The 19,491-nt window shown below is 53.0% G+C and overlaps 2 protein-coding genes across 2 annotated transcripts in view; one reads left to right on the top strand and one right to left on the bottom strand.

Annotated features, from left to right (window-relative positions):
• The window catches only part of LOC144737762 (uncharacterized), a 164,006-nt gene extending 153,296 nt beyond the window's left edge, over positions 1–10,710 (top strand). Inside the window, exon 6 of the transcript XR_013589071.1 lies at positions 10,693–10,710. The gene's annotated coding sequence lies outside the window, so the exon portion shown is untranslated. The remainder of the gene's footprint in view (positions 1–10,692) is intronic.
• On the bottom strand, positions 4,474–16,915 carry LOC144737748 (glycine receptor subunit alpha-2-like). The gene is made up of 9 exons (XM_078620607.1): positions 16,851–16,915; positions 12,375–12,502; positions 10,911–10,978; positions 9,484–9,704; positions 8,715–8,797; positions 7,640–7,777; positions 6,820–7,034; positions 5,693–5,833; positions 4,474–4,620 (listed from the first exon to the last, which is right to left on the bottom strand). Exons 1-9 carry the CDS (start codon positions 16,913–16,915, stop codon positions 4,474–4,476), a joined length of 1,206 nt encoding a protein of 401 aa, XP_078476733.1.
• Between the last annotated feature and the right edge of the window lie 2,576 nt (positions 16,916–19,491).

Raw genomic sequence — 19,491 nt, 5'->3', positions numbered from 1 at the left:
GCCCCTGTAATCCAGAGTGTGATTCTACAGAACAAGCACTCCTCTCACCAACACGCGGAGACAGGCAAGGTTCAGGTTAATTTATTTCACCCCAGTAACATACACAGCTCCCTCCTTCATCCACAGCTCTCTCCTTCATCCACAGCTCTGTCCTTCATCCACAGCTCCCTCCTTCATCCACAGCTCTCTCCTTCATCCACAGCTCCCTCCTTCATCCACAGCTCCCTACTTCATCCACAGCTCCCTCCTTCATCCACAGTTCCCTCCTTCATCCACAGCTCTCTCCTTCATCCACAGCTCCCTCCTTCATCCACAGCTCCCTACTTCATCCACAGCTCCCTCCTTCATCCACAGCTCTCTCCTTCATCCACAGCTCTGTCCTTCATCCACAGCTCCCTCCTTCATCCACAGCTCTCTCCTTCATCCACAGCTCTCTCCTTCATCCACAGCTCCCTCCTTCATCCACAGCTCCCTCCTTCATCCGCAACTCCCTCCTTCATCCGCAGCTCCCTCCTTCATCTGCAACTCCCTCCTTCATCCACAGCTCTCTCCTTCACACACAGCTCCCTCCTTCATCCACAGCTCCCAACTTCACAGCTCCCTCCTTCATCCACACCTCCCTCCTCCACCCACAGCTCCCTCCTTCATCCACAGCTCCTTCCTTCATCCACAGCTCACTCCTTCATCCACAGCTCTCCTCCATCGTGCTGTTATCTCTCCCATTTTCTCCCCTTCATCCCCCCCTTGTCACCTTATTTGAAGTGGCCGATCACATATCATCATATCTCAGACCACGTCTCCTTATCTCACCCCATCTCATAATGTACCATCACGGTCATCTTTTTTGGTTCGGTGTTACCACGAAGACCGAGCGAGAAAGTGGGTGCCGTGGAATTCATACAGAAGGGTTGAGAAGCACTGCTTTTTAGGGTTACGCTGTAAATCTACCAAACGTCCTGCTTCAACAGGGACAGTTACCGCCCCACCCAGTGGGTTTCCGAAAGGCTCGGTGGAATAAAAACGGATAAGCCTTTAATCCCTGACTCGTGCAGAACAGGAGGAGAGCGTACAAACTCCACACAGGACAACAACAAAAATATAGGGAGCACCCGAATCGGCAATCAAACTCGGGTCAATGGTTGCAGGGAAGTCACGAGTGTCACCACTCCCGCCACCCAGCTAGCTGCACCCATGGTGGCTTCAGGAGATGTTAACTACCTCGCCTGATTTGCGGGAGGTCGTGGGTTGGATCCCGACCCTGACCGCCTGCTGTATATTTGGAGTTGGCGTGTCCCTCTCTCTGTGTTGTGTCTCTATGGATCCCTCGAATAGCCTGAACAGACTGTTGAGGAAAGTGCTGTTGGTGAGCACCTATGAAGGCCAGAACAGCACACGAGTGGGTGGGGTGACCAGCACCACGCCCGGCCGCATTTGTCTCCCCAGTTGCGATGCTTACACACCGCACCACGTAGTCATTTGAGGCTGAGTCTACCTTGGGGGGACCCAGGACCCGTTCAGATAATCGTTACTGGTGTTGGCTGTGAGCAGGAATCAAACTCGGGCCGCAGGGTTCGTAGTGCAGCGTGCTAACCGCTACACTACTGCTCCCCACAAAAAATAAACACCACACACAGAGAGACAGCAGCCGTGGTGGCTAGGAGATGTTAACTACCTCGCCTAGTACGCAAGAGTTCGTGGGTTCGATGTCGACCCTGACAATGCCTGCTGTATATTTGAAGTTTGCGTCTCTCGCTCTCTCTCCACGTGATGGTCGCATGGATTTTTTTCTCTTGGTCTTCCACTTGTTCCCCTCCACATTTAGAATCAACGTGACGCTTTTAGAGAGTAATTACCTGCTGCTATACATTTGTAGAGGAGTAGTATGGGGACGTGACGTCATACGCGCTGTGCGGTGCGATGACGTCATGTCTCCTCGTGGTACTTAAAGGGGCGCCCCGTGACGAAACGGGGTCATTGTGGGAGCCCGGGATGGAGAGCGGTTGAAGAGACAGCCAGGGGTAGAGCTCAAGGAGTCTGGAGAGAAGCCGGCGGTAGTCGTGGAAGGTGCTCTGCTCTCCTCGGTCGGTCGGTGTTGGCTGAACCCCCGATCCGACTCGAGTGAGAGAGCCCAAGAGATAGCCGAGGCTAGGGACAGACAGAGCCAAGGGTCCACGTGAAGGATTCAGTGTAGGGCGCCTACCTCTGGTGAAAGTTGTCAGTAAGCCCTATTAATAAACCAGCGCAAGCCCTTACATGAAGTCCTGCCTCCGCGTCGTCATTAAGCACACAACACATTTCCACACGACGGTGATGATACGCCAACTTGGCTGAGCTGCTATTATTTGTGATAGGTCACTTCTAGAGCTGCACTGCTCAGTAGGCCTTACCTGGTAAAAGAAAAGTAGTTAGTAGGACATATTATTTGGGTCTTTTGGTAAAGTCACGTAGATAGGTTCAAAGAAAATAGCAAAAATAACAAGAAACTACGACTCTTAGGTTTTGTCGGTAAAGTCACGTAGGTAAAAAATAAATAATAAAAATAATAGAAATAATATGAATAAAATTATAAATCACGATGAATACAATTATAAATCACGATTTATAATTGTATTTCTATTATTATTTCTATTATTTTTATTATTTATTTTTACCTACGTGACTTAACGAAAAAACCTAAGAGTATGAATCCTTTCATTCACAAAAGCTTCAAATCTAGAATCTGTGGGCAGTGTTTAGTCAGCCTGATGACGACCACTTGCGTTGCGATTGAAACGTCGTTTTTTGTTATTTTTGTTATTTACTTTGAACCTATCTACGTGACTTTACCGAAAGACCCAACGAATATGAATTCCTGCAGTCACGAAAGCTTTAAGTCAAGATTTCGTTAGTAGTACAGTAGACTCTCGATTTTCTGTGCTAATGATGGGGAGTTGGCTGTGTCGGGTGGTGGCAGGTTTAACGACACATTTATATATTTACGTGCTCTAACCAAAAAAATCTGCATTGTGGATTATATTGGTCACAATAGCCTACTACTTGTTAAACTACTTCCTGCCCTCGTTCTTGAAACCTCTCCCTTCGCCTTCCTCACCTCGCCCCTCCCTCTCCCTGGGATCACCCTTCCACCCCTCCCCAACACTCAAATCCCCTCCCTATCCCCATCAGCCAATAACACTGGTCAACACACTTTTTCTGGCATAAGGTATTCCAACGGTTTTAAGGTAATTTTGAGGTGCTGATTCCAAATCTGGCATCAGTTTAAGTCTATCCCATCAGGTTTTTGAGATATCAAATATTGCATTTTCAATAAAAATCTCAGAAGAATAATATTAAATAAATGTGGATATCTACATTAAATGATATTATAAACACACTATCCTAAAAATACAGCATAATATTTTAACACTAAAGCAGTCACTGACTCGCAACAACTTGCAATCATAAGTGACAGAGTTAATTTCGGGTAAAATCAATGAAAAAGGGGTATGCCGATAGCATAAAATGAGATGTGATAGAGCAAATCTGAGATCAGATTTGGAATCAGCACCCTGAAATTAGTCTAAAACAGCTGCAAAAGTCCAGGCCAGAAAAAAATGCTTTTTTTTTGTTGACCAGTCTAACTAATGAACCACTTTTAAAGCGCTTTGACAAAAAAAATGCGCCATATAAAATCCTGCATAAGGTAAGATAGTTGACTCTTGATTTGAAGTTTTTGTGGCTGCAGGAATCCATACTCTTTGGTTTTTTCGGTAAAGTCACGTAGGCATAATCATTTTATTCTATCTTATACCTACGTGACTTTACCGAAAGAACCAAAGAGTAAAGATAGTTTACGTCGAAATCTCCGGCGCACGACCGTCAATCTGCAATTCGGATGAACGGCACGCGCGCAATAATCTAGAGTCTACCGTAGTGTAAGTGTTCTTCTTCTTGGTTCTTTCGGTAAAGTCACGTAGAAGGGAAGTAATAAAATAATAAAAAATAAAACATAATAAAATAATTCTCAGGTGAGGACGGCTGCTTGCGTTGTGGCCAAAACGTCGTGTTTCATTTTTTATTATTTTATTACTTCCCTTCTATGTGACTTTACCGAAAGAACCAAGAAGATGAATCCCTGCAGTCACGAAAGCTTTAAATCGAAATGTAGTGTAAGCGGTTAGCAGCAGCAGTGGTGGTAGTGGTAGTAACGAGCAGAGGTGGGACAAAGTCATTGTTATGCAAGTCCAAGTCGAGTCGCAAGTCATCAAATTCATGACTCGAGTCTGACTCGAGTCCAAGTCACATGACTCGAGTCCACATCTCATAGGTGGGACAAAGTCATTGTTATGCAAGTCCAAGTCGAGTCGCAAGTCATCAAATTCATGACTCGAGTCTGACTCGAGTCCAAGTTACATGACTCGAGTCCACACCTCTGGTAACGAGGGTGACTGCAGCGTCAGAGCCGGCGTACCCCCCCCCCCCCAATCCCGCACGTCACACGTCGCTCTTGAGTACGACGAGGAAGAGGATCCAGTAGAGGACGTTGAAGACCGCGAAGCTGACGGGGAAGAGCCATCGCGACAGGTTGTCGATCTGCTGAGCCAAGCGCACCCGCTTCTCCCCTTCCACATCCTGCGGGGCCTGGGGGTCGCAAATCCCCACGGTTAACCCACCCCAGAGGTCCCAAACGGGTTTTGATTCCTTACCCGTACCCGTACCCGGCCACACCAGGGTCGCAAACGGGTACCCGTACCCGGCCGTACCCGTACCCGTACCCGGCCGTACCCTACCCCTGTACCCAGCTGGGTACGGGTATCGGGTACCTGATTGCGACCTCTGGGATGAATACTGTTAGGTTTTCTCGGTAAAGTCACGTAGGTAAAAAAATAAAATTAAAAGTTAATCAAAGTTTCGGAGGCAACACAAGTCTCCGTCATCAGGTGGAACCGTCGCAGCTAAAATTACTGCAGTCACGAAAGCTTCAAATCTAGAACTCTGGGATGAAGCCATGTTGCAGGCGTGGTTGGGTTGATTCTAGGAACTTGAATTGTGACAAGAGACAAGACGTTGGGAAATGAGTGACAAACGGTGACTCATCAGTGACTCACGGTCTACCCGTACCCGGCCGCACCAGGGTCGCAAACGGGTACCCGTACCCGTCTAATTGCGTTTAAGTATCCCTGGAACAATAATTGTAAGAGGTGACGGAGCCATTGCTGTTGGCGCACCACCGCCAACGTTTTGGAACAACCTCGTTTCCTACCCTTAACATCGTGAGAATCTTCCTTCAAAATAACACCCTGAGGCAGAAGATTCGTGCTGGACACAGCCACACTCGTGCCGCGACCTCGATCCCGGCTGCGTTCCTGGGCTGAGTGGGCGACTCGCTGCGTCTCTGCCACGGCAGTGGAATTCCCTCCCGTTGGAAGTTCGTTAATCCGCTAGTTGTGAATACTTTTAAGTGTCTTCTTAAAACCACGTCTTCATTAAGTCCGTTTATTCATCATGGGACCTTTCTTGGCAGTATCAAAATATGCCGATAGGTTTTACCTTTTCCGGCAAGGAATCATGTCGGCATGAACCACACACACTTGTGGTGAACATGCAAACAAAAACATGCTCTGGTGATATATGCCTCCAGCCCCTTCAGCCTCCAACCCAATCAGCTTCCAACTCGTGCATCGTTCGACTGTCTGTCTGTTGTTCATCTCACCGGGAAGATGGGCAGATGCTGGGCGGCCAGCGCCTTGAACTTGCGAGCGGTCATGATGACCAGCACAAACTCGAGCATCGCGGCAAAGACGAACACCAGGCACGTGGTCATCCACACGTCCATCGCGTTGATGTAGGAGAGCTGGGGGACACATCACAATCATCACCATCCTCATCATCGCCATCATCATCACCATCATCATCATCATGACCATCATCATCACCAACGGCCATGGTACCATCCAGCGCATCAGAACATCCCACCCACCCACTAACTCATCCACCCACCCACTAACTCACCCACCCACCCAGCCACTCACCCACCCACCGACGCACCCACCCAGTCACTCACCCACCCACCCACTAACTCATTGCACCCACCCACCCAGCCACTCACCCACTGTCCCAGCCACCCACCCACCCACTAACTCATCCACCCACCACCTCCTAACTCACCCACCCACCCACTAACTCATCCACCCACCCATTAACTAATCCACCCACCCATCCAGCCACCCACCTACCCAGCCACTCACTCACCCACTAACTCATCCACCAACCCACCCAGCCACTCACCCACTAAGTAATCCACCCACCCAGCCACTCACCCACCCACCGACGCACCCACCCAGCCACTTACCCACCCACCCACTAACTCATTGCACCCACCCACCCAGCCACTCACCCACTGTCCCAGCCACCCACCCACCCACTAACTCATCCACCCACCACCTCCTAACTCACCCACCCACCCACTAACTCATCCACCCACCCATTAACTCATCCACCCACCCACCCAGCCACCCACCTACCCAGCCACTCACTCACCCACTAATTCATCCACCCACCCAGCCACTCACCCACTAAGTAATCCACCCACCCAGCCACTCACCCACCCATCCACTAACTCATTGCACCCACCCACCCAGCCACTTACCCACTGTCCCAGCCACCCACCCACCCACTAACTCATCCACCCACCACCTCCTAACTCACCCACCCACTAACTCATCCACCCACCCACCCAGCCACCCACCTACCCAGCCACTCACTCACCCACTAATTCATCCACCCACCCACCCAGCCACTCACCCACTAAGTTGCATCTCAGCGCCCCCCCGCCATCACCTTGGGCATGGAGGAGCGTGACCCCGTGCTCTGCGTGGTCATGGTGAGCACTGTGGTGATGCCCAGACCCACGCGAGCGGGCGCCACGTCCATGTTGATCCAGAAGGAGACCCAGGAGATGATGACGATGAGCACGCTGGGGATGTAGAGCTGGATGAGGTAGAAGCCCATCTGACGCCGCAGGATAAAGCGCGCCTCGATGCACGAGAAGATCCCTGTGGAGGGAGGAGAGGAGAGGGAGTGGAGGGAGTGGAGGGAGGGAGGGATGGACGGAGAGGGAGGGAGTGGAGGGAGAGTTGGGAGGGAGCAGAGGGAGGGAGGAGAGGAGAGGGAGTGGAGGCAGTGGGAGGGAGGGAGGGATGGAGAGGGAGGGAGTGGAGGGAGAGTTGGGAGGGAGCGGAGGGAGGGAGGGAGGGAGTGGAGGGAGGGGAGGGAGATAGGGAGATAGGGAGGGGGGAGGGAGTGGAGGGAGGAGAGGGAGGGAGGGAGGAGGGGGAGGGAGGGAGTGGAGGGAGGGGAGGGAGTGGAGGGAGGGTTTGGAGGGAGCGGAGGAGAGGGAGCGGAGGGAGTGGAGGGAGTAGAGGAATGGAGGAGAGGGAGGAGAGGGAGGGAGTGGAGGAAGGGAGGGAGGAGAGGGAACGAGGGTGAGGGGGGAGGGAGGAGGGAGTGGTGGCGCAGCGGTTCGTGTTCGATTCCCGCTCACGGCCACCTTCACGTGTCTCTTCCCTCCTTCCCTCCTCCCCCCCCTCTCTGTCTCTCTCCCGATGCGAATTTAATTCGACTCCCCGTGGCTCTCGTGGCTCTCGTGGCTCCGGTTTACCGATGACGTAATTCTTGGAGCAGTCTCCGAACTGGACGTTGCGGCTCAGCTCGAACTGGGGCAGGCTCAGCGTGTCGGAGAAGTCCACGGGGCTCTTGGCCAGCCACTGGACGATGAGGTCATCGTTGGTGTAGCCGTCTGCGTTCAGGCACGCACAGACACACACATAGACACACACACAGACAGACACACACACAGACACACACACAGACACACGCACAGACACACACACAGACACACGCACAGACACACACACAGACACACACACAGACACACGCACAGACACACACACAGACACAGACACACGCACAGACACACACACAGACACACAGACAGACACACACACAGACACACACACAAACACACACACAGACACACGCACAGACACACACACAGACACAGACACACGCACAGACACACACACAGACACACAGACAGACACACACACAGACACACACACAGACACACGCACAGACACACACACAGACACACAGCCACACGCACAGACACACACAGACACACACACACAGACACACACAGACACACACACACACACAGACACACACGGGTGGTGAGTGGTTCGAGGTGGACGGGTTGGTGGGTGGGTGGTGGTTTTTAGTGGTGGATGGATCGTAGGTGGTTGGTGTGGTGGTGGTTGGTGGGTGGTGGTTGGTGGTGGTGGGTGGTGGGTGGTGGTGGTTGGTGGTGGTGGGTGGTGCTGGTGGGTGGGTGGTGGTGGTGGTTGGTGGTGGACAGTAGATAGTTTGTGTGTTGGTGGTTGGTGGTGGTTGGTGGTGGTGGGTGGCTGATGGTGGTTGGTTGGTGGTGGTGAGTGGTGCTGGGTAGGTGGTGCTGGGTGGGTCATGATGGTTAGTGATGGGTGGTGGCTGGTGGTGGCTGGTGGTGGTTAGTAATGGCTGGTTGGTGGGTGATTGGTGGTTAGTAGTGGGTGGTGGTTGGTTGTGGTTGGTGGAGGGGGGGGGGCTGGTGATAGTTTATCACCGAGCAGTGATTGCCGCCTACAGCAGCGAGAACGATTGAGCGACCGCAGACCTCCCGTAGCGGCAGCACTCACAGCTCTGCAGGGAGATGCGGCAGATCTGGGTGTCCATGGGGAAGGTGTGGAGGTCCATGGGGCAGGAGAGAGTCAGGGACAACCTGCAGCAGGAGCAGCAACAACACAAACCTCAGGGCTGAGTAACTCACTCCCCGTGTAGTGCGGTCACAAGATGATCCGTTAAGCCGGGGCCGCATCAGAGTCGAGGATGATCCTGGACGCTGGTGACGAAGCGAAGGAACCGCTCTGCTGGGGGTCTGCCCCAGGGCCGTGTTATCCAATAGGCCACAGCAGTAGGCACTGTGCCTAGGGACTACTCACTCGCCCAGCCACTCACTCATCCTGCCACCCACTCACCCACTCACTCACCCAGCCACCCATTCACTCACTCACCCAGCCAGCCACTCAATCACTCACCCACTCACCCACCCACTCACTCACCCACCCACTCACTCACCCAGCCACTCACCCAGCCACCCATTCACTCACTCAGCCACTCACTCACCCAGCCACTCACCCACTCACTAACTCACTCACCCACCCACCCACTCACTCACCCAACTACTAACCCACTCACTCACCTAAGCCACTCACTCACTCACCCACCCACTCACTCACCCAGCCACTCACCCATTCACTCACCCAGCCAACCACTCACTCACCCACCCACTCACTCACCCAGCTACTCACCCACTCACTCACCCAGCCACTCACTCACTCACCCAGCCACCCACCCACTCACTCATCCAGCCACCCATTCACTCAGTCTGTCCGTGTCTGTCCGGACCTGATGGAGAAGTAGACGTCCCCGTTGCGGAAGACGCGCAGCATCATGTTGTCCGTGGTGACGCGGTGGAAGCTGGCGCTCTTCTCGTTGCCGAAGAAGAGGTCGGGCTTCCAGATGGAGCCGATGATGGTGTTGTCCAGGTCGAGGAAGGGGCGCGCCACGTCGTACGTCATGCGCGGGTCGTGCCACTTCTCGCGCAGGAAGATGTTCAGCTGGTAGTCCTACAGGGGCGGGGTGCGGGGGGGGAGATATGTGTGGGGTGGTGTGCGTGCGTGGGTGGGTGAGAAGCACGTGGGGTGGTGGCGTGCGTGGGTGGGTGAGAAGCACGTGGGGTGGTGGTGTGCGTGGGTGGGTGGGTGAGAAGCACGTGGGGTGGTGGTGTGCGTGGGTGGGTGAGAAGCACGTGGGGTGGTGGTGTGCGTGGGTGGGTGAGAAGCACGTGGGGTGGTGGCGTGCGTGGGTGGGTGAGAAGCACGTGGGGTGGTGGTGTGCGTGGGTGGGTGGGTGAGAAGCACGTGGGGTGGTGGTGTGCGTGGGTGGGTGAGAAGCACGTGGGGTGGTGGTGTGCGTGGGTGGGTGAGAAGCACGTGGGGTGGTGGTGTGCGTGGGTGGGTGAGAAGCACGTGGGGGTGGTGGTGTGCGTGGGTGGGTGAGAAGCACGTGGGGTGGTGGTGTGCGTGGGTGGGTGAGAAGCACGTGGGGTGGTGGTGGTGTGCGTGGGTGGGTGAGAAGCACGTGGGGTGGTGGTGTGTAGTGTATAGTGTAGTGTGTTATAGTGTAGTGTCGTGTGTAGTAATGTAGTGTGTAGTGTAGTGTGTAGTGTAGTGTGTAGTAGTGTAGTGTATCGTAGTATAGTTGTGTAATAGTGTAGTGTATAGTGTAGTGTGTTTTCGTGTAGTGTGTAGTAGTGTATTGTATAGCAGTAAATAGTCTAGTGTATAGTTCAGTGTGTAGTACCGCATAGTGTAGTGCGTAGTAGTGTATAGTGTCTTCTATAGTGCAGTGCAGTGCATTGTAGTGTATAGTAGTGTAGTGCGTAGTAGTGTATAGTGTCATGTATAGTGCAGTGGAGTGTGTTGTAGTGTATAGTAGTCTAGTGTATAGTGGAGTGTGTTATAGTGTAGTGTCGTGTGTAGTAATGTAGTGTATAGTGTAGTGTGTTATAGTGTAGTGTGTAGTAGTTTAGTGTATAGTAGTATAGTTGTGTAGTAGTGTAGTGTATAGTGTAGTGTATAGTGTAGTGTGTAGTAGTTTAGTGTATAGTAGTATAGTTGTGTAGTAATGTAGTGTATAGTGTAGTGTGTTGTGTATAGTGTATAGTAGTGTAGTGTATAGTGTACTGGATGTATGTTTAACTTATATCACCCCGTACGTAGCCAACCGTAGCTAATCGGAGGCGCGGGGTCTCTGGGTGGTTGTGGACTCACCATGGTAGTCTCCTCGATGGAGCCAATGTACTCCAGGAACATGCTGCAGTTCACCACCACGGGTTTTCCTGTCGAGTTCACAACAAAGACAACGATCCCCCGTATAGCCTTTACAGAGTGTTGGGACAAGTGCTGTTATCGAGTCGCACCTATGAAGGCCGGCACGGCACATGCGGGGATGGGTGGCCAATACCACGCCCGGCCGCCTTTGTCTCCCCAGTGGTGATGTTTACACACCACACCAGGTACTCATTTCAGGCCGAGGCGAGGCCATCCCTTGACTGCACCCGGGCATCGATCAGCCTCCCGTTATATCTGTACCAGATGGAAATTCCTCCGGTATGGGGTCCTGGGTGTACACCCACCACCAGAGTGGAAGAATGGCAGGCGCATCTTACAGATGACAAGTCGATGGTCAGTGGGCAGATCACCTCCACGGTAGGTCCTGGTGTCAAGTATATGGGCTCACATCCGCTGTTCCATCACTATATCGTCCAGCAGATGATCTCGCTTGCATCCATGATGTTGTGTGGATGCACGGATGCCGGAACAGCGTGTTGGTCATTACAAGCACATGGGTTGCAGAAAAATCTAGCAGCCTCCGAACCATTGTTAGTGAGCTGATCTGGCCCATGCCCTCCAATCACTCCAGACCAGGTCCCATCATCATGACTAACTTGGGCATTGAAGTCACCCAACAGGATGACTCTATCCCAAAAGGCCACTTTAGCTAGCAGCTGTGACAGGAGGTCATATAAGTCATCTGACTCATCGGCTTTGCCTGCATCCCTCCACTGATGTTCATCTTCGGTGGGGGCATAAGTAACCACGATCACCACTCGGTCGACTGACTGAGATGACCGAGATGACTGGCTGATGCACCACCTGTGCCGCCTACTGTGCCAACTTGCTGTGCTTTAGCCACCCGGCGCTCCGCTCGTTGTTGTGAGCGTCGCTCCTCCGACCTCTGTTGTTGTTGAAGGGCGACTGCCTCCAACTGCCCAGTAGCGTCCTTCACGAGTCTCCTCCACAGAGGCCGATCTTGACACCGCTGGTACCAGTCATCGGCAAGTCCACTCAGCTCCACATCCTCCTGTACCACATCACTCCATTTCTTCTATAGCCCGTGCGCGCCCGATTAGCCCCCTCGATCCGGCTGAACAAAAGCTGTTTGGGCATGTGGTGATTGGGCACGAGGGCTACATGGCCTAGCCAACGCAGCCTTGCCACACACAAATACGCCTACATACAGACACCCAGAGCCACCCACACCCCCACACACCCACAGACACACCCACCCAACTACACACCCACCCACCAACCTACACACCCACCCACCCACACCTCCACATACCCACAGATACACCCACCTACCCACGCACCTACCCACACACCCCTTAGTCGCGACAATAATGATTGGGTGTATGCGTCGTGTTCGAGGTGCTTGCGGATTCCTCCTCCCACCTTCGAAGTTCGGCCTGAGTCTGAAGTCGTAGCCAGAAGAAGGGCCCAGGAGGGTCTCCAGGAACGTGGAAGGGACGACTATCGTCTCATTCGCCGCCGCCGACACCGAGACGTTTGCCAACTCCGCGCTTACAACAGACAGAGTTCGCACCCACAGCCACGCGCACGTGGAACCTTCGGCAGACTTTGTCGGGCGTGGGGTGTAAGTGTTGAGTCGCTCATTTTGAAGGACTGAGTTGACCTAGAGGGAGACCCAGGATTGGTGGGTGCTGGTGTTCGTCACCGCTGCGCCACCGCCCCCCATGAAGTTCAGCCACAATGTAAATGTAATGTGAGGATATATCCGGCTCACTGACGTATCACAACTCGTCATGATGATTGGCTCTGCCGGTCCTGGTCCATAGCCAACGGGGGGAAGCCTAGGGGTGTTGCCCTGACGTAATGGAAATGTGACAGCTGTAAGTAAAGGATTGGTTCTGCTGGCTTTGGCCACAGCCAATGGGGAGATGAGTCAGGGGCGTGGTCCCGAGAGCCTACGAGGGAGTTTGGAAGATTCCATAGAGGCTAACCAGGATTGGTGGAAACGTACTGCGTGACCCGGGTATTAAATAGGGGTGGAGACGAACAACACGTGGTCAGAACTGGAACGAACGGAGGAGGAGGCCACGCGAGAGCGGGGCTCTAAGTTGCCACGTGGCTGCGCATCTCTCTCTCTCTCTATCCCTCTCACACTGCCGGTCAGCAGCGTGAAGGAGCGCTGTAATGAAAAGTGAATAAAAAACCGGATTCCAGAAGTCGCCTCAACGACCTTTATTACACAAAGACAAAGATTGCCCACGTGTAGCCTCTAACAGACTGTTGGGGCAAGTGCTGTTAGCGAGTACCTGTGAAGGCCGGCACTGTAGCAGTTAGCGCAGCATAGCGCTAACTGCTACACGACCCCTCCCAACACAGACACCCACACACAGACAAAAAGACACACACGGAGAGACAGACCCACAGAGACACACACACAGAGAAAGATACACAGAAACATAGAGACAAAAACACAACAACAAAAACCGACATTCTCCACAAAGTGGAGGTGACGTCACCATGGCGATTGTGCCAGGATATGTGCAAGTTAAGGCCACGTGAAGTGTCGAACGCCCGCTGGCAGGAGGTCACGGGACAGAACCAGGTGTCATGCATGGGTCGACTGACTGAGATGACTAGCCGATGCACCATTTGTGCGCCCTACTATGCCAAACTCTTCGGTTCTTTCGGTAAAGTCATGTAGGTGAAAATATATATAATAAAAAAAATTTCATATAAACTCACGTCATTTTTTAAAATCTTTTCACCTACGTGACTTTACCGAAAGAACCAAAAAGTATGGATTCTTGCAGTCACGAAAACTTCAAATCTAGACTACTATGCCAACTTGATGCGTTTTAGCTGCCCGACGCTCCGCTGGTTGTTGTGAGCGTCGCTCCTCTGCCCTCCTTTGTTGCTGGAGGGCGACTGCCTCCAACTGCCCAGTAGCAGCCTCCTTCGCGAGCCTCCTCCACAGAGGCCAATCTAGATATCCCTGGTACCAGTCATTGGCAAGTCCACTCAGCTCCACGTCCTCTTGTACCACATCACGCCATCTATTCTCTAGCCCGTGCCGTGCCCGTTCAGCCCCCTCAATCCGACTGAACAGCATCTGTTTAGGCATGCGGTGGCTGAGCATGCGGGCTACATGCCCCAGCCAATGCAGCCTTGCCCGCCGGAGGAACTCACCAATGGGAATTTGGCCAGATCTTTCAAGGATTTATGAGCTCCTCACACAATACAGCCTGGTTACACCCAGGATAGATCGTAGGTAGACCAGCCTAAATATGTCTAACTGGCGAAGATGTTCTATTAGGGGGTCCACGTTTCGCAAGCATAGAGAAGGGAGGGAATGACCGTGGTCGAAAAGACCCGAAGCTTCGTGGAGCGACAGACCAGATAGCTTCCACACAGCATCATGTAGCCAATGAAAAGATAATGCCGCTCGACTGATTCGGAGTGACACCTCTGCTGTTAAACCGGAGCCGGTCATGAGGACACTTCCCAGGTATGGAAAACTCTCCACTCTCTCCACAACTGCCCCATCATGAATTGGGAGCTGTAGGGGTGAAGTGTCTGATGGTACAAAATACCCAGGCAGGTGCTTTGTTTTTGTGGTGATGATGGTAAGGCCCCATCTTATAGTGGCAGCGCCTCCAACTCCTCCTTTGAGTGAGCAGCAATCACCAGATCATCAGCAAACGTAACATGTTTGACCATTAGGGAGCCATCCCTTAACCACACCCGGGCATCGATCAGCCTCCCATTGTATCTGTACCAGATGGAAATTCTTCCAATACAGCCATCGAAGGCTTCACGAACTACGTGGTCGAAATAGATGTTAAATATCATGGGAGCCAGAGGATATCCCTGTCGCACCCCAAGGTGAACAGGGAATAGCTCCGACTCCCAGCCATGTAGTTTTACCCAGACCTGCTCACCATCATTGAGGTCCTTAATGATTGTGAGCAGAGAGTCCCTGACTCTCTGCTCACAACAACGGAGAGCCCAGGCCTATTGATAGTATCATAGGCCGTGACCACGTCAATAAAGCAGAGATGTGGGTCTCGTTGGAATTCCCTACACCTCTGCTGTAGAATACGAACAGAGAATATAGCATCTGTGCAGGACCGCCCTTTCCTGAAACCACATTGGGGCTCTGTAAGCCTCACCTCAGCGTACCTGGCAAGGTGATGTTGAATAATCCTTGCCAGGACCTTTCCCGGCATACTGAGGAGGGAGATGCCCCTGTAGTTGTTATAGTCCGTACGGTCCTCCTTCAGAAAGAGGGGGACCACCAGGGCATCATTCCAATCCTATGGAATCCGTCCAGTGGTCAAGACTCGTTTTATGATGTTATATAGGGCAGCCTGCGCACACATGCCACCCTCCCTCAGCATTTCGTTTGGGAGATCATCTCTGCCCGGTGCCTTTCCTGGTCTCAGACTCTGGATCGCCTTCAGTACTTCCTCAACAGATGTCACCTCAGCCAGCCACTCACAGGGAGTGACTACTTCTACCGAAATATTTGAGGCACGGCATCCTTAGCAGGCTCATCCCCACTTTGCCCCATGATGTTTTCCAGGCTGAGCGATTTTCCCTATCCCAAGACCTCACAAAAATGCTCAGCCAATCTATAAACCTGTTCCTGGGGGTTGGAGATCGGATCGCCTTCTTGCCCCTAGTGACGGCGATAGGCGTGCGCTGCAAGTTATTTTGTGATGATGGAGTCAAAGAGTTATTTGTGATCGTGGGATACTGAGGCAGACTCCATCTCCTCAGCAACCCACAACCACCACCCATCTTTGCAGCACCTCAAGGCTCTCCGAACCTCCGAGCGAGGGCTGTGGTAAACCTCCTCATTCTCGAACGTGGGATACTGTAGACGATGAGAGTGGGCGTGTCGCTTTTTATAAGCCAGCCTGAACACATCCTCTGTCAGCCAGGGTCTCTGGGGAGGTTTGGACCGTGTACCCTAAGCAGCCATTGCAGCTGCATGATTCACAGTCTTAAACCTCGCGAATTTACCCTCGGCAAGCGATGATGACATTCTCGCTTGCAACTTTCATCAGCTAGCTGAGACCAGGCCACTGTGCGTTTGAATGGGTTCCTGGGTGTGGAGGAGAAGTTGGTGGAGGAGGTGGTGGTGGTTGTGAAAGTGGTTGTAGAGGAGATGGAAGAGGAGGTGTAGGAGGTGGTGGTGGTGATGGTGGTGGTGAAAGTGGTTGTGGAGGAGATGGAAGAGGAGGTGGTGGAGGAAGTGGTGGTGGTGGTGGAGGAGGTGGTGGTGGTGCTGGTGGTGGTGGTGGTGAAAGTGATTGTGGAGGAGTTGGAAGAGGAGGTGGTGGAGGAGATGGTGGTGGTGGTGGTGGTGGTGGTGGTGGTGGTGGTGGTGGTGGTGGTGGTGGTGAAAGTGGTGGTGGAGGAGTTGAAAGAGGAGGTGGTGGAGGAGATGGTGGTGGTGGTGGTGGTGGTGGTGGTGGTGGTGGTGGTGGTGAAAGTGGTGGTGGAGGAGTTGGAAGAGGAGGTGGTGGAGGAGGAGGTGGTGGTGGCGGTGGTGGTGGTGGTGGTGAAAGTGGTGGAGGTGATGAAAGTGGTTGTGGAGATGGAAGAGGAGGTGGTGGAGGAGATGGTGGTGGTGGTGGTGGTGGAGGAGTTGGAAGAGGAGGTGGTGGAGGAGGAGGTGGAAGAGGTGGTGGAGGAGGTGGAGGTGGTGGAGGTGGTGGTGGTGAAAATGGTTGTGGAGGAGTTGGAAGAGGAGGTGGTGGAGGAGGTGGTGGTGGTGGTGGTGGTGGTGAAAGTGGTTGTGGAGGAGATAGAAGAGGAGTTGTAAGAGGAGGTGGTGGTGGCAAATGTGGTTGTGGTGAAGGTGGTGGAGGAGGTGGTGGAGTAGAGGCTCACCTAGATGTCGAGAGCATGGCGAGCAGCATCAGGGAAGCCGCCGCCACCACCACCACCTCGACCATCTCCAGCAGCTACACTAGCGGCAGTTCTTCTGTGCAGAGAGTGTGCAATGATTTAAATATGTGTGTGTGTGTGTAGTGGTGTATATATATGTGTGTGTGTAGTGGTGTAAATATGTGAGTGTGTAGTGGTGTATATATGTGAGTTTGTGTAGCGGTGTATATGTGTGAGTGTGTAGTGGTGTATTGTAGTTGCAGGTGTTGTTGTTGCTGTTTAAACAATCTGTTTTGTTGATACAACAGAGATCCTAAATAACGATGTACAGGACGATTCGTTTCCATTCACCTCCACCGAACCACGAGCGCCTGAACCTCGTCCCGTCTTTAACCACCTCCTCCACCTCCTCCACCTCCTCCAATCTCCTCCACCTCCTCCACCTCCTCCACCTCCTCCAATCTCCTCCAACCTCCTCCAACCTCCTCCAACCTCCTCCAACTCCACCTCCTCGCTATTCCCCCCACCCCTTCAGCGCTGTTGATCCGCCAAGAAAATGCCAACCCCGTTGAGCCTTGGAGCTCCGAGCACGGCTTATAGGAGACCCGGGCAAATAGTGACCCTGGTTTCGCATGCAAGTCGTGTGCCCGTCGCGCGCGCGTGTGTGTGTGTGTGTCTCTCTGTGTGTCTGTGTGTGTCTCTGTGTGTTTAAATAAGTGGTGGGTAATTGGCCACGCTAAGGGTGTTGTTATAGGTCGTGTGAGTTACACCGTGATGACTGGGATGGGGGCTGGTGCTGCTCGAATAACCGAGCGACCGAGCGAGACTCGAGCCGAGGGGGCGTTACCGGCGAAGGGTCCACTTACAGGTAGCATCAGGGGACGGATTCCCGGCTCTGCTGTGACAGCGGTCTCTTTGATGAGGGAGGGAGGGAGGCGAGTGGATCATGAAATGGTTTTGCTGCGATTAATGTCCAAATTATAAGATACTTTGTGGAGCTGTCACTCAATCACTCACGCACCCAGCCACTCACCCACTCATCACAACACACTCACTCACCCAGCAACTCATCCACTCATCACAACACACTAATTCATTCAGCCAGCCACTCACCCACTCATCACGACACACTCACTCACCCACTCATCACAACACACTCACTCAGCCACTCACCCAGCCACTCACCCACTCATCACAACACACTCACTCACCCACTCACCCAGCCACTCACCCACTCATCACAACACACTCACTCACCCACACACCCAGCCACTCACCCACTCATCACAACACACTCACTCACCCACTCACCCAGCCACTCATCCCCTCATCACAACACACTCAATCACCCAGCCACTCACCCACTCATCACAATACACTCAATTACTCACTCACTCAGCCACTCACCCACTCACCCACTCATCACGACACACTCACTCACCCACTCATCACAACACACTCATTCAGCCACTCACTCAGCCACTCACCCACTCATCACAACACACTCACTCCCCCACTCACCCAGCCACTCACCCACTCATCACGACACACTCAATCACCCACTCACCCAGCCACTCACCCACTCATCATAACACACTCAATATTCCACTCACCCAGCCACTCACCCACTCATCACAACACACTCAATCACCCACTCACCCAGCCACTCACCCACTCATCACAACACACTCAATCACCCACTCACCCAGCCACTCACCCACTCATCAGAACACACTCAGTCACCCACTCACCCAGCCACTCACCCACTGATCACCACACACTCAATCACCCACTCACCCAGCCACTCACCCACTCATCACAACACACTCACTCACACAGCCACTCAGCCACTCACCCACTCATCACAACACACTCAATCACCCACTCACCCAGCCACTCACCCACTCATCACAATACACTCAATTACTCACTCACTCAGCCACTCACCCACTCACCCAACCACTCACCCACTCATCACGACACACTCACTCACCCACTCATCACAACACACTCATTCAGCCACTCACTCAGCCACTCACCCACTCATCACAACACACTCACTCCCCCACTCACCCAGCCACTCACCCACTCATCACGACACACTCAATCACCCACTCACCCAGCCACTCACCCACTCATCATAACACACTCAATCATCCACTCACCCAGCCACTCACCCACTCATCACAACACACTCAATCACCCACTCACCCAGCCACTCACCCACTCATCACAACACACTCAATCACCCACTCATCAGAACACACTCAATCACCCACTCACCCAGCCACTCACCCACTGATCACCACACACTCAATCACCCACTCACCCAGCCACTCACCCACTCATCACAACACACTCACTCACACAGCCACTCAGCCACTCACCCACTCATCACAACACACTCAATCACCCACTCACCCAGCCACTCACCCACTCATCACAATACACTCAATCACTCACTCACTCAGCCACTCACCCACTCACCCAGCCACTCACCCACTCATTACAACACACTCACTCAGCCACTTACCCAGCCACTCACCCACTCATCACAATACACTCACTCACCCACTCACCCAGCCACTCACCCACTCATCACAACACACTCACTCACCCACTCACCCAGCCACTCACCCACTCA

Source organism: Lampetra planeri, chromosome 73 (genome assembly GCF_965212315.1).
Source record: "Lampetra planeri chromosome 73, kcLamPlan1.2.h2, whole genome shotgun sequence".
In the NCBI taxonomy this organism is placed as follows: domain Eukaryota; kingdom Metazoa; phylum Chordata; class Hyperoartia; order Petromyzontiformes; family Petromyzontidae; genus Lampetra; species Lampetra planeri.
The sequence above is the reverse complement of the archived record's forward strand: the minus strand, read 5'-3'. Positions and strand labels throughout refer to the sequence as shown.